The 12,933-nt window shown below is 48.2% G+C and overlaps 1 protein-coding gene across 4 annotated transcripts in view; it reads right to left on the reverse strand.

The window, feature by feature from the left end:
• Positions 1-12,933, reverse strand: part of MICAL3 (microtubule associated monooxygenase, calponin and LIM domain containing 3) — a 188,192-nt gene that overhangs the window by 72,158 nt on the left and 103,101 nt on the right. The window contains exons 14-20 of one of the 4 annotated variants that reach the window (XM_058656150.1): positions 11,188-11,384; positions 9,292-9,404; positions 9,140-9,202; positions 8,594-8,767; positions 6,137-6,220; positions 2,798-2,896; positions 1,134-1,190 (exon numbers count right to left, since the gene is read on the reverse strand). In XM_058656150.1, coding sequence (XP_058512133.1) covers positions 1,134-1,190; positions 2,798-2,896; positions 6,137-6,220; positions 8,594-8,767; positions 9,140-9,202; positions 9,292-9,404; positions 11,188-11,384 — 787 coding nt within the window. Of the gene's footprint in view, positions 1-1,133; positions 1,191-2,797; positions 2,897-4,557; positions 4,876-6,136; positions 6,221-8,593; positions 8,768-9,139; positions 9,203-9,291; positions 9,405-11,187; positions 11,385-12,933 lie in introns of those variants that run through there. The other 3 variants (XM_058656151.1, XM_058656152.1, XM_058656153.1) reach the window with 3 other exon arrangements.

Consider the following 12,933-nt stretch of genomic DNA (forward strand, 5'->3'; position numbering starts at 1 on the left):
GAACGAACGGTCCCTGCAACTCTTATCACCTCCGGAGCTCTAAATTTCACCTGTCCTTGGGGACAGCAGCCCTGGGCTTCAGACGGTGTCTCCCTGCCAACCTCCCCTTGCAGGCCACAGACGTCCTTTCTTTGAGGCACTGCTTTCTCAAAAATCATCACTCAAGATGAATCACCCCAAACCTAGGGCACGTCCCTGCTCAGTGAACAAGGCTTACAGTTCTTTGTGAGGGAAACGCTGCCTGTGAAGAAAGGCAGCCCGCGTCCCTTGACTCCTGGTTTCTGAAGGACACACCCTGGCTACTGCTGGTGAGAGGGCACAGAAAGACAATCTGATTCACTCCGTAAGGGAGCAGAGAAGTAACCTAACTTACTGTTTGGCCCCTGACTCCTCTTCTCAGGCAGTCAAGGTGTGGGGAGGTTAAACTGAGAACAGGGCCTGATGCAGGATGAACCTCCAGGGACGGGTGGGATTCTTCACTCTGAGGCCTTCTTTAAGAGGCCCGACGACAAAACAGGTTTCATAGACCTAAGCAGGCTTCCTCACTGGGTTACCTCTGCTTTCATCACATCACATGATGGTCAGCTGCAGTTCGGAATTTCTCTCCTTACTCTTCCAGAAAAGATGAGCTGAAGCTTTTTGTTACGCTTGCTCATCTTGCCATCAACTTCCTTCATACTTGACCACTGCCATGCTGGTGAGAGCCTGGATTCTCCGAGAATTTGTCCTTCAGATGCGAAGACTGGCAAATGCCACCTGCTCACTGACTAGACCTTCGCCCTCTACAGAGGTAACAGACAGTCTGATGCAGTTGTAGCCCTGGCACATATTTTGAGGGGACGGGTAGGGACTTTGGATGGGAAAGGTGACTGAAGAAGGGTATGGCCCTTCACAGTAACACGGCCAGGATCAGCATCCCATCTGAACTGCTGGGTGGAAGGCGGCTCTACAGCGAGTGCTACCTGCATGGGTCAACACTGTCAGCCCCAACATTTCTGGCTGAGTGACTAGAGGGTGCAAAAAGCGAGGGGAGAGGAGGTGGTCCTCCGCATCCCCTTGCTGCTGCCCCCCTCACAGCGTGCCCCAACTGTTTGCCTCTCAGCATCCCATGCCAGGGGGTCATGCTCTTTTACCCTCTTATGGCGGGGAGTCAGCTTGCCGCGGTTGTCAGCATGAAGATGCCTGTAAGTCTGTTGGCAACAAAATAGAAACTTAAGCTCCATCCTAATGTTCCATTTAGACCTACTAAGTGACAGCGAAAAATTTAGTGCCAGAAAATCAGAGTCCATTTCCACACGGCCCCTCCAGATCCCCACTGCAAGTAGCCGAGTCCCATCCCTAATCCCCTGACCCAAGGGCAACCCGGAGCACAGCCAGTGAGGTCAGCTACAAGTACAGCATTACGGTTAGTACAAAGGTGGAACAAACAGATTCCTTCCACACAGTGGCGTAAGATCAGAGGTGCTACATGAAGGGGCAGGTTAGAAGGGTGAACCTTTCCACACAAGTCATTAGGGGGAAGGGGGAGATGGAAATTGGCTGGAATAAGTGGCTCATACAACTGCCCAGAGGAATTCCAGAGTGCGGTTAGGAACATGGGATCAATGTGTAATTCACTAGAGGGTGAAGGGGGTTTACTGGAAGCATTTTCAGCCAATAGGAATATGCATGTGAGAGGGACAGGGATCCTGAAGACGGGCTCTTCGTGGGACTCAAAGTTAGCATCATTACCCTGGCAACTGTGGGAACAGGGAAGCCACGGTGTCCATTCTGTGGACAGTCCCGGGCTCGTTCACCTGTGGCCCCACAGAGTCAGCAGCCAAGGCTCCTGACATGGCCACTCCTTTCCAGCACCCAGGAGTATGTGTCTTCACGGTGAGGAGGAGAGTGTGGGCTCCAGAGTCGCACAACTCCCCTCCCCCACTCAACTCAGGCTCCATTACTTCCTGTGTGGCCTTGTGTAAATTATCTGGCCCCTCTACCTATGCCTCAGGCATTTCATGTGTCAAACAGAGCTGATAATAGTGCCTGCCTCACAGTGCTGCTGTGAGAACTGAGGTAACACATTAGAAAGAACAACAAAGAAACCCTAGAACACTATCTGGGTGAGGATTCACATTATTGTGCCTCCTGTAGAGAAACAAGGCACACCCACACATTCTTAGACCCAGGGGTGCAGGCAGGGTCTTTGAAGTCACACACATTACCAGTGGCCATATTTTAAACAGGCCACCTTAGGTGTTAAGAGAATGGCTTTCTAGAAATTTTGTTCTTACGATGATCACTTTTATGTGGCTGTGTCATTCTACAAATACACTTTGTATAAGGGTACTTGCTTTCCTCATCAACTATGTCTAGCCTTAGCTACTTTATTAAGTGATTCCTCAGTGGTCTTCCTGGGAGGTGTGTGAGTGGGGCTGGATGGCAAAGTATACACAGTGAAACAAGTTGGAGAAACAGAAGGCAAAGTGCTCAAAATCCAAAGGGACCCAATGAACATGGCGAACCTTCCATCCTTACTGCATCTTGCTGGGCAGGAGGAGAAAATGCAGCTTTAAGTGGGGCTTTAGAAAAATGTGCTGCCCGTAAGGATGCTAGCCCTTGAATCTGTGACAAATACAGCTTAATTTGTGATAGCAGTCATATTCCCGTGGTGTGACATAAGACGAAACTAGCCAGGCTGGACTTGAATGTACAATGTACTACGCTGATGGCCAAAGGTGGCTTTTGCTACGAATTGGTATACACTGGCAGGCAGGAAGACACAGGCCGGACAAGAGGACATGCAAGAAGGTACCTGGTGGCTGGCACGCACCCGACAGGGAAGTGGAGTAGGGGGAGGAGAGAGAGTGATCACTTTTTTGGGGCAGGTCCGCGAGCGCTTCTTGTCCCGTTGCTTTTATACCAACAGACACAAACAGAGAGAACATTGTTAAGACAGTGGCCCTCTCCATTTTCAACAGCCAATCACTCTACAGTCAAAGAGTGTAGCCGGTTGCAGCCTCATGTGGGCCTCCTGGTTGCTGTTAGGCAAAAATTGTTGCAGGTAATCTGTAGCTGGTTAGGATCTGTAGTGCAGCACTTTCTAACACCAGGCTCATGGGGTTCATCAGGGAAGCTGGGGGAGAAAGAGGTGGGCTTGATTACAAGTTGAGGGAGAAAAGACAGCCACCACAAGAGGGATGAAGAGACCACCTTCCACTTAGCCAAGTCACGCGCAAAGGGCACTCCCTGACTATTCCAGGCCCAGCTGTGATCAGCTCCCAAACTTGTTTCCCTTCTTAGTGCCCTAATACACACATTCAGAGGGTTATGCAAAACTATAAGCAAACAGAAGAAACAGGCCATAAAAGTTACACTGATTTCATCATCTATAAACCATGTAGAGGCGCATGCTCACATTCTGCTTCTCTCCATACATTCTCTTCCTTGTGCATCTAAGACTCACAATACTTCCTGTTGTGTGTGAGCACCCACACATTCTTAGAACTCTCGGATATCCTCGGGAGTTCCCCATTTCCTATGTCCAGGAGGCCAGGCAGGGGAAGCACACAGGGAATGACTGAGAGAGCCGGTGGACATGGGCCGAGGAAAGCTGTGGGAATCATCAGACCAGGGGAATGGCTCCACCACTGGTTTCAAATTCGCATGACAGTCTATGTCAACATCAAGGCCGGCTACTACGTAGGATTTCGTTGCTGTATGCAGTTTGGACCAAAAGGCAAAAGGGTAGGGTGTGGAAGGGAAGGGCCACGGTGTTTACACGGGACCGCGGAAAACATCACTGGCAAAAGGGTTGTTACTCTGCTTCTTCCACACTATGATTTAAGCTGAAGCTCATCTTTGTTCAATTCTGCCATCATCACTGTGCTTGCCATGCCCTCCTGTCAGCCTGAACCACGTCAGCAGAAACACAAGGCGAGTCTCTCACACAAGGCCATTAGCCTCTTCCTCCAACCTCAACTCCCCAAGGGAGACAGAGGGCCGGCTATTAAGGTGGCTAAGAAGTAGAGGCCCTTGACACCACTGAGTTCCTTTCTCCCAAATTCTGCAGCATCTGGCATTGTGCTCTAACTCTACCTTTCAGGAGATAAATTTTGAAGGAGAAACTCAGGACTTTTGAGTTGAGAAGCAAGTTGAATGTGAATATTACATATTTTGTATGGGCTTAAGAAGGGTCAAAATTCCCCAATATGTTTACAATTCCCAGTTTCCTATACCCAAGGCATACATTAATCTAACAGCATTTGCTTTGCTTGAGGTTCATTTCTCTCTCTGTCCAGCTAGTCTACTCTAACCTCTGCTGCTCATTTTACAGAAACTATGTTTGACTTTAATGACTGTTCTGCGGTCCTTACAAGTCTACAAGTAATCTGCTTCCCAACTCTGAGCACAAATTATCCAGACACCAAGCCAAACAGATGAACTGCATCCTTTATGCAGAACGTAGCTCAACACTAGAGATGAGCAGAAACTTGATAAATAGGAGAAACAGAAGCAGCCCCACAAAAACCAAGACCCCGACACCCTCAGTACAGCTCAATCAGCTGATGGGAGTCCTCACCAGGATGGAGGCCACAGCTCAGCCAGGCTCCTCACGTTCTGTTTACTGATCTGTGATTTCCCAGCAGGCCCATCCCATGTGGCTCGAGGTTCTGTCATAATGTGGGTGAAGTCCTCAGCTCATCAGGTCACTGTCTTACTCCTGATCTCCCTCACCCTTTTTTCTACCTCGGGCATCTTTTAAAAGTATTATGAGGGGGTGGTGTTGTGGTGTAGCGAGTTGAGCCACTGCTTGCAATGCCAGTATCCCATATTGAAGTGCTGGTTCGAGTCCCAGCTGCTCTGCCTCTGATCTGGCTCCTGTGAACATACCTGGGAAAGCAGAGGAAGATGGCCCAAGTACTTGGGCACCTGCCACTCATCTGGGAAATCCAGCTGGAATTTCAGCCTCATGACTTTGGCCAGGTCCAGCGCTAGCCACTGCAGCCACTTGAGGGGTAAATCAGTGGAAGGAAGGTCTTTTTCTCTCCCTCTCTGTCTTTAATCTAATCCTAAGAGTATTGTGAGTCCAGTGTTTCTGAAATCTCTTCAACAAATCCTCAGCGAAAGGTAACCTCTCAAATCACACCTCACACCTGCTGCCTAGACTACATGAAAGAGGTCAGAAAATAAAAAAGGGCAAGTTTGGATTATATTGGTAGATGTTTGGGCAGTGCTCCCAAGATCCATCTCAGCCTCAGAAGCCCTGGCTTGAATGCGGTACAGCATTCGTGGAAAGGTTAGAAAGAAACCTGTTCTCTCCATTCCGCCCCTCACGGCACCAACAAGGCTGCTACCCTGGAGGCAGCTGGAGTCACCGTAGGGGTCGGCTCACTGATGTCTCAGCACCTCAGCAGTACCGATGACACCAGTACACCTCAGCTCTCCAGGTTCCAGTCCTACAGTCCTACAGCAGGGACTGGCTTGGCTGGGACACAGGAGAAAACTGTGGTGGCCTTCAGTCCCACTGATGGCTTGCCGTTAAAAAACCAGGTGCCGGTCCATGTCTTGTACTGCTTAGGGTAGGTGCTTTCCCAGGAGATCCTGCAAAGGTTTCAGCGAGAATTTCCTAAGAGAGTCTTTTAAATGTCTACAAAACCCAAGAAAGTGCCAACAGACATCTTCATGGGATTAAACAAAAGTTACAGCTCCAGACTATTTTCTTAACATTTTCCTAGCGGATGTGTTCAGTCGAGGTGCCCTGATTTTTAGCTCTGATGGATTAGGGTTGACCCTCTAATGTTCATGAAGTGTCAGCTACCAAGACGTGAACTTGGGACAGGCATTACGATAGCAAAACCCTGCAGGAGAAGGTACCTTTGTACCTTAGCACATGCTCTAGTTACTGTACCAGATGAACAGCCTGTTGCTGCGGCTGCTACCTCACATCCTAAGGAGTTAATAAACCACAGGCTCTAGCTAGCCTTATCTGTGAAGTGTTCTAGAGTCACTGCTCAAATGAGCGCAGAGCCCCCCTGCCCTGGTGAGCTAGTATTCATGAGTGCAGGTCTGATACTGGCTGGTCCGGGAGGGCAGGCAAGGTGGTGGGGCCTGGGGCAGCAGCCCCCAAGTTGGGATGGAGCAGTTCCTTTACCTGTTTCCACTGGGGGATGGGAGCAGGGCGGCCCTGCTCAGGCAGGCAGCAGGATGGATGGCTGACCCCACGCTCTTGTGTCGGCTGTGACACACAGGCCAAGAATGGGAGAGGTACAGGACATGGAGACAAAACAAAATAAAACACATTAAAGAAGACACAAGAAAGCTTCTGAGAGAGGACAGAAACACATCTACGGAGGCATTTTTTTATACAAAAGTTCATGGAAGAAATGAGAGAAAGATAAAATCTATTTTGTAGTGGGCATTTAGCCCAGTGGTTCAGAGGCTCACGGTCCACATCACAATGTGTGAGTTCAATTCGGGGCTGTAACTCCTGACTCCAGCTTCCCATCAGGGCAGACCTGGGGAGGCAGTGGTGATAATTCAAGCTACTGGATTTCTGCACCCTCAGACCAGATCTAGACTGACTTCCTGGCTCTGGCACTGTGGCCAGGGCAGTGAAGTCCAATGGGGGAGCTCTCTTTGTATCTCAGAAAAAAAGACTAAACAGAGACAAAGAGAGAGGTATGACTATTTTGTTTTAAAATTTTTAGAAATCCATGCATATAAAGGGCCTTCACAAAGTTTATTGAAAAAAATATACATTATGAAAAAAAAACTATATATAGATTTAAAAACTTTTCTGCACCAAGATAAGCTTACTATTTAATTTCATCTTCCATAAACTTTTTGAAGTACCCTTGTATAAACCGTGGGAGAGGGAGGTAGAATTCATTCTCAGAAATTTTTGCTTCCTTCAAACCAAAAAATAATGAAAAGCAAAACAAACAAACAAAAAAACATAAAAAAGGAAATAAAAGCCACGAGTCTCATTATCCTGTGCCCAAGGTTCACTGCTCTGAATTTACATCACCTATTTTGATTCGGAAATCCAATCCATCCTTCCCCTGCAATTAAAGCAAGCAACTTGGACTTGGAGACATCTTCTCCAGGACAGGGCAATCCACCAGGGGCTTCCAGACCCTCTGGGCAACTGCCAATGTTTCCCAATCAATAGGATCATTTGTTTTTCCTGTGGGTCACAGCATGAAAATGCTGGATGCGAAGACTAACACGCAAAGACTAGCGGGAAGAAGGAGTTTATCGTGGTCAGACACCCAGTTGAGCCAGTCTCTCCCACCATCCTGGTCCATAGGAACAGTGGCTGACAAGTGTGTAGAAGACCAAGAAAGGATGAGAACATGGAACATGGGTCCCCACGTTCTCAGAATGTTCTAGAAGCGTTCAGGATGAAACTCAAAATCCCAGCTTTCCTCCTCTTGAGAAGGCCTAGTGACTGACACCTAAGAGTGTCTCATGTCCAACGCTCCTGTCCCAGCACTCTCACAGACAACTTTGAGGAGTGCAATGTCTGGCCCCAAATACTCATATTCCTGATAACATCCTAGGAAAATAACCTGTGACAGCCAAGAGTATCTTCATTGAAACAAAGCTTCTTTTTGTATTTTATCTTGGAAAGGTAAGAAACAACTGAAACACCCAACACTAGAGCAGGAGTAAAGAAAAGCCTGGCACCTACACATCACGGGACATACTTACAGGAGTGCGCAGCAACACAGACTGTGCCTGAACTAAATGAAAAACAGGATACAAAAGTATGTGCTGGGCCCGGTGGCATGGCATAGTGGCTAAAGTCCTCGCCTTGAACGCGCCCCGGGATCCCATTTGGGCACCGGATCTAGTCCCGGCAGCTCCACTTCCCATCCAGCTCCCTGCTTGTGGCCTGGGAAAGCAGTCGAGGACGGCCCAAAGCTTTGGGACCCTGCACCTGCGTGGGAGACCTGGAAGAGGGTCCAGGTTCCCGGCTTTGGATCTGCGCAGCACCGGCCGTTGTGCTCACTTGGGGAGTGAAACATCAGATGGAAGATCTTCCTCTCTGTCTCTCCTCCTCTGTGTGTATCTGACTTTGTAATAAAAATAAATAAATCTTTTAAAAAAAGTATGCGCTAAGAATGATCAAAACTATGAAAGGAGGAATGCGTTAGACGAAAGACCAGAAATACAACGAGACAGTAACAGAATGGAGTGGCTTAATTAACTCTACTACACTTTTTAGCATTTTCACTCCATATACATCTTGTATCATTTAAACGTGTCTATGTGAATATGTACTTAAGCACAGATAGTATAAGTGCAAATCCACATACACACACCACCAATAGTAGTACGGATAGGTACACACATATGTAAGTGAATATGGGTACACATGTCGTAGGTTCCTCTGCTGCTTTTGTCACTGCTTCATACCTGAGCGCGGAGGATAACTCAGCCTGGGATGCAGCAGACGGGCTTGGAAGATGCTGACCTTGGCCATCACCAGACACCGGAAGGCCACATTATCACTCCTGCCCATGGATCCAAGGACCTGAGACGCGGGCCTTTGCATGTCACTGAACAGAACCCCAACCTGAAAGTGTGACGAGAGGGGATCTACCTGTCTCTTGATGCTGGTGGACTGTGGGGGAGCATTCTCCTCAAATTTGGCCAGCAGCTGGGTTGCCATGTACTTCACTTTGTTCTGGTTCCCGACGGCAATGTCCATCCTCCTGTCCGTCAGAGTGCTCACCAGCGTCGGCCTTTCTCCTCTGTAGGCCCGTGGAGTTTCCTCCTGACGAACACCAGACGTGCAAGGACCAGGCCTGGCAACGGGGGACCCTCCCGACACCTCCCCCAGACACCTGGCACAGAGGCTGGGAGCTGTGCTTTAGGCTGGGCTCAGCAGTTCTTTCCAAGGGAGTAAGCTAGACTCCGGCATGCAGGAGTTGATAATGTCACCGCCCTTAGCCAAATGTGCAAGCCCAAGGACACAAGAAGGGCCTGAGTGCACACATGAATATGTTCCCCCTGTGCTTTCTGGAAAAGTACACTAGGGCAAGAGCCCACAGAAGACTTTCATAAAAGATGAATATGAAAAGGCAGGGTGATAGTGACGCAGGAAGGATTTCAAGCATGAGGAGTGCCACCCCCAGCGGAATCCTACCTCCTCTGACTGGCTGGTCTTCCTCCTCTTTCCAGCACCATCCAAGTCCTTCTCCTTTTTGTCCTACACCGAGGGAGGAGAGAAATGCATTATTCCAATTACTACGCCTTACCAATAAGCTTTGCAGCTGGCAGAAAGACTCCTGCACACACCTTGGGAGAACGCTTCCGAGAGATGGTCTGCCCAAGTTTGCTCAGGAAGGAGATGGGGGACTTGGTGCTGGCAATCAGGATGGCCTTCTCCTCTGCGTTCAGGTCCAAGGTGTCTGTGGAGGAGAGCAACAGAAGTCACCGACAGGCTGGAGGGTGCTGCCAAGTCCTGACCGCAACTGGGAGGCTCACGGCATCTCCGAGCTCTTCAGGGTCCTTGACTCTGTCCAAAGCATGTGGCTCCCAGGAGGAAATAATAAAGGAAAGGCGTGCTTGGCCCTTGACTCTAAGTCTTTTCTTTTCCATCCACATAAACAAAAATAACTCTTTTTTCTCAAGCCTCTCCCTGCTCCCCACCCACTTCAGTTACAAACAGGTGCACTTTTGCTTGTCAAAAGCTGGAACCCGCCAATTACGGGTTAGAGCGGGACGGAGGGGAAGGTAGAGGTGAGTGACTCAAGCTCATGGGTTTCAGTATGCGGGTGCCACCTTGTCTGCTATGCCAGGGCTCTCCCTGGGAGGCCACCTCAGTGTTCCAGGTAGGAACTGTGCATCTGCTCAGGAAACGCCATAGAGTACAGGAGCTGGGAGACCTTGGACGGTAACACCAGCTGTGCGCACTTCAACACTGTCAGTAACGATAGCAACATAAAATAGTCATGGAGACTAATACATGGTCAACGTCTGTTAACTGCTTCTCTTTGTCAAACATTCTCCTTAGCATATCACAATGTACCTGCATATCATTCCCATTTCACACATTGGAAAACTGAGGTGCGAGGAAATTTGCTAACTTGTCTAAGGTCAAAGTACTGGTTTACAAACCCAGGGCTGCCACCGCAGTCAACACACTTAAACATTACGCTACGTTTACTTCAAGGGACAATAAATGATTATTGCTTGTAGCACTATGATAGAATAAGGCATCGGGCTGAAGACGAAGGGAAGATTTTTAGGAAACACTACGATGAAGGAGTAGAAAAGAAAAGAAAAGAAGGAGAATACAGACCAAGTATGATACTGGAACACAGAAGCTGAGACCGAGAGAGGATTAAAAAGAAAAAATCTGTGTATAACACCATCTGTCCATAGTGCAGAATGACACAGAAAAGCCAAGTACGTGAGAGAGAAGAACAGAAATGTGGTGAGGCTTCCTGACTGTGGAGACCAGTTTTGGTGGCGTGGTATGAAGAGAAATACATCGCAAAATGTTAGAAAGCTTAGGCAGTATGCAAGAAGAGATCACATGCATAAATCACTAATGGAAAGACCAGTGTTGAATGCAAGAATATGAGATGGTGGTGGGGACAAGGGACAAGGGATGAGAAGATGGTGGTGGGGACAAGCTTTGGACAGGTGGCTGGTATTATGGCATAGAGGGTTAGGCCACCGTTTTACAATACTGGCCTTCCATATCAGAATGCTGGTCTGAGTCCCAGTTTACTCTGCTTCTGATCCAGCTTCCTGCGAATGTGCCTGGGAAGGCAGCAGAGGACGGCCCAGACGCTTGGGTCCTGCACCCATGTGGGAGACCTCCTGGCATTAGCCTGGCCCAGCCTTGGCTGTTGCAGCCATTTAGGGAGTGAACCAGTGCATGGTAGGTCTCTCTCTGTTTCTCTCTTATTCTCTGTCATTCTATCTTCCAATTAATTAATTAATTCATTAACCAATCATTTTTGGAAAAGTGTTGACTGACAGTGATGGTTACATACTTACAGATGTAATGACAGAGACTGGGGAAAGAATGAGCGTGTAAGACCACACAACTAGAGAAGAGAAAAACAGCAAACACAAGGGAGGCGTGGGTGTGCTGGCAGCAACATGGACGGAGGAAGCAGCTGCAAGAGGAGAAGCGTTGGGCATAGGAGGCCCTGCGCCCCAGTGTTCACCCGGCCTTACCGCTGGCAGGCAGCGAGTCCCGAAACATCTCGTAGAACTGAGTCAGGTACATCACCATGGACAGCTTGTCGGGTTCCCCCACGGAGGCCATCTCTTTGCCGGTCATGATGGGAGAGATGCCCAGCTCTTTCTCAGCAATATCGAAGGCCAGCTGATTATTCTTCTCCACATTCTGCTCATCCAAAGAATCAAAATCTCTGAGAAACAGGATGAGGGAAGCGTATCAAGACAGGTGACCGTCCTCAAAGAACGAAACACAGCATCGCAGTATAAGCTCAAGAATAAAACCTATCTCTTCCACACATTCTCCTGCGCCCTGTTTATCAGCTCTATATATTAAATGAAGGTCAACAATGATAAGAATTCTATTGGGATCAGATTCCTCCCAAGGGTTTGGGGCTATCAGATCCACTGGCCTTGGACCTGACCTGCTCCTGACATACTGAATCAGCTCTGATAAATCTCATTCAGCTTTCCGTGAGGGGAAGTTCTAAACCTTCCTTAAAATTTTTTTCACTGCTAAATTTCCTGAGTTTTCCCAAGTATTTAGATAAATGAGTATTTCCTACTCAAGAAATATTTCAGCTTGCGATTCAGAGTAAAGACTAATAGCATTTCCAAGAAACGTGACAGTCCTTATTTTAACTCACCTACTGACTCTTCTGCATTCTAATTGTTTAAAATTCCTACTCTGTATAGATCAGCACTACTGAGCGACGAAGACTCCTCCTGAAGGTAGTCACGTCATCGGATCACAGCCAAATCCCCTACCCATTGCTTTTATGTGTTCTATAATTCCCCTAGACCTTCTTAGGCAACAGCTGGTCTGTTCCATCAGGAATAAGCTCCCTATAGCCAGCCATCGACACCACCTACTTGGCAAACCTCAAATATTCCTGTCTTCATCTCTCTCCTTTAAAACAAAAACTGGTCCATCTTCTCTTTCTTAAAAAAAAAATTTGTTTGGAAGGCAAGCGTGTGTGCACACGCACACACACACACAGGAGAGAAGGGGCAAAAAGAGAGAGAAACAAAAAGATCTCCCATGTACTGTTTCACTTTTCAAAGGCCTAGAAAAGCCAGGGCAAAGCCAGGAATTCAAACCAGGACTCCAGTATAGAAAGCAGGGACCCAACTACTTGAGCCACCTGCTGTTTCCCAGAGTTGCAACTGAGAGTGGGACTAGGATGAGAACCCAACCACTCTTGATATAGGTTGTGGACAGCCCTTGTGGTGTCTCTTGTTTTTCAAAGATTTACTTATTTTAATCACAAAGTCAGATATACAGAGAGGAGGAAAGACAGAGAGGAAGATCTTCCGTCCGATGATTCACTCCCCAGGTGGCCACAACTGCCAGAGCTGCACCGATCCGAAGCCAGGAGCCCAGTGCCTCTTCTGGGTCTCCCATGTGGGTGCAGGGTCCCAAGGCTTTGGGCCGTCCTTGACTGCTTTCCCAGGCCACAAGCAGGGAGCTGGATGGGAAGTGGGGCTGCTGGGATCCAGTGCACGTTCAAGGTGAGGACTTTGGCTGGTAGGCTACCACACTGGGTCCCCATGTGATTGATGTCTTAACTGCTATGTCAAACGCCCGTCCCATTTGGCTCATCATCTAAAGCAGTTCTGTGCTACGTACCATAATAGTTTTTTTTGTTTTGTTTTGTTTTGTTTTGCCATAATCCTTCTTGAGCTGCTTCCCTTCTTTGGAATAAACAAGCCCTGATTTCATTGAGGTTTTCTCAGCTTCTG

This window comes from Ochotona princeps, chromosome 27 (assembly GCF_030435755.1).
Source record: "Ochotona princeps isolate mOchPri1 chromosome 27, mOchPri1.hap1, whole genome shotgun sequence".
NCBI lineage: Eukaryota > Metazoa > Chordata > Mammalia > Lagomorpha > Ochotonidae > Ochotona > Ochotona princeps.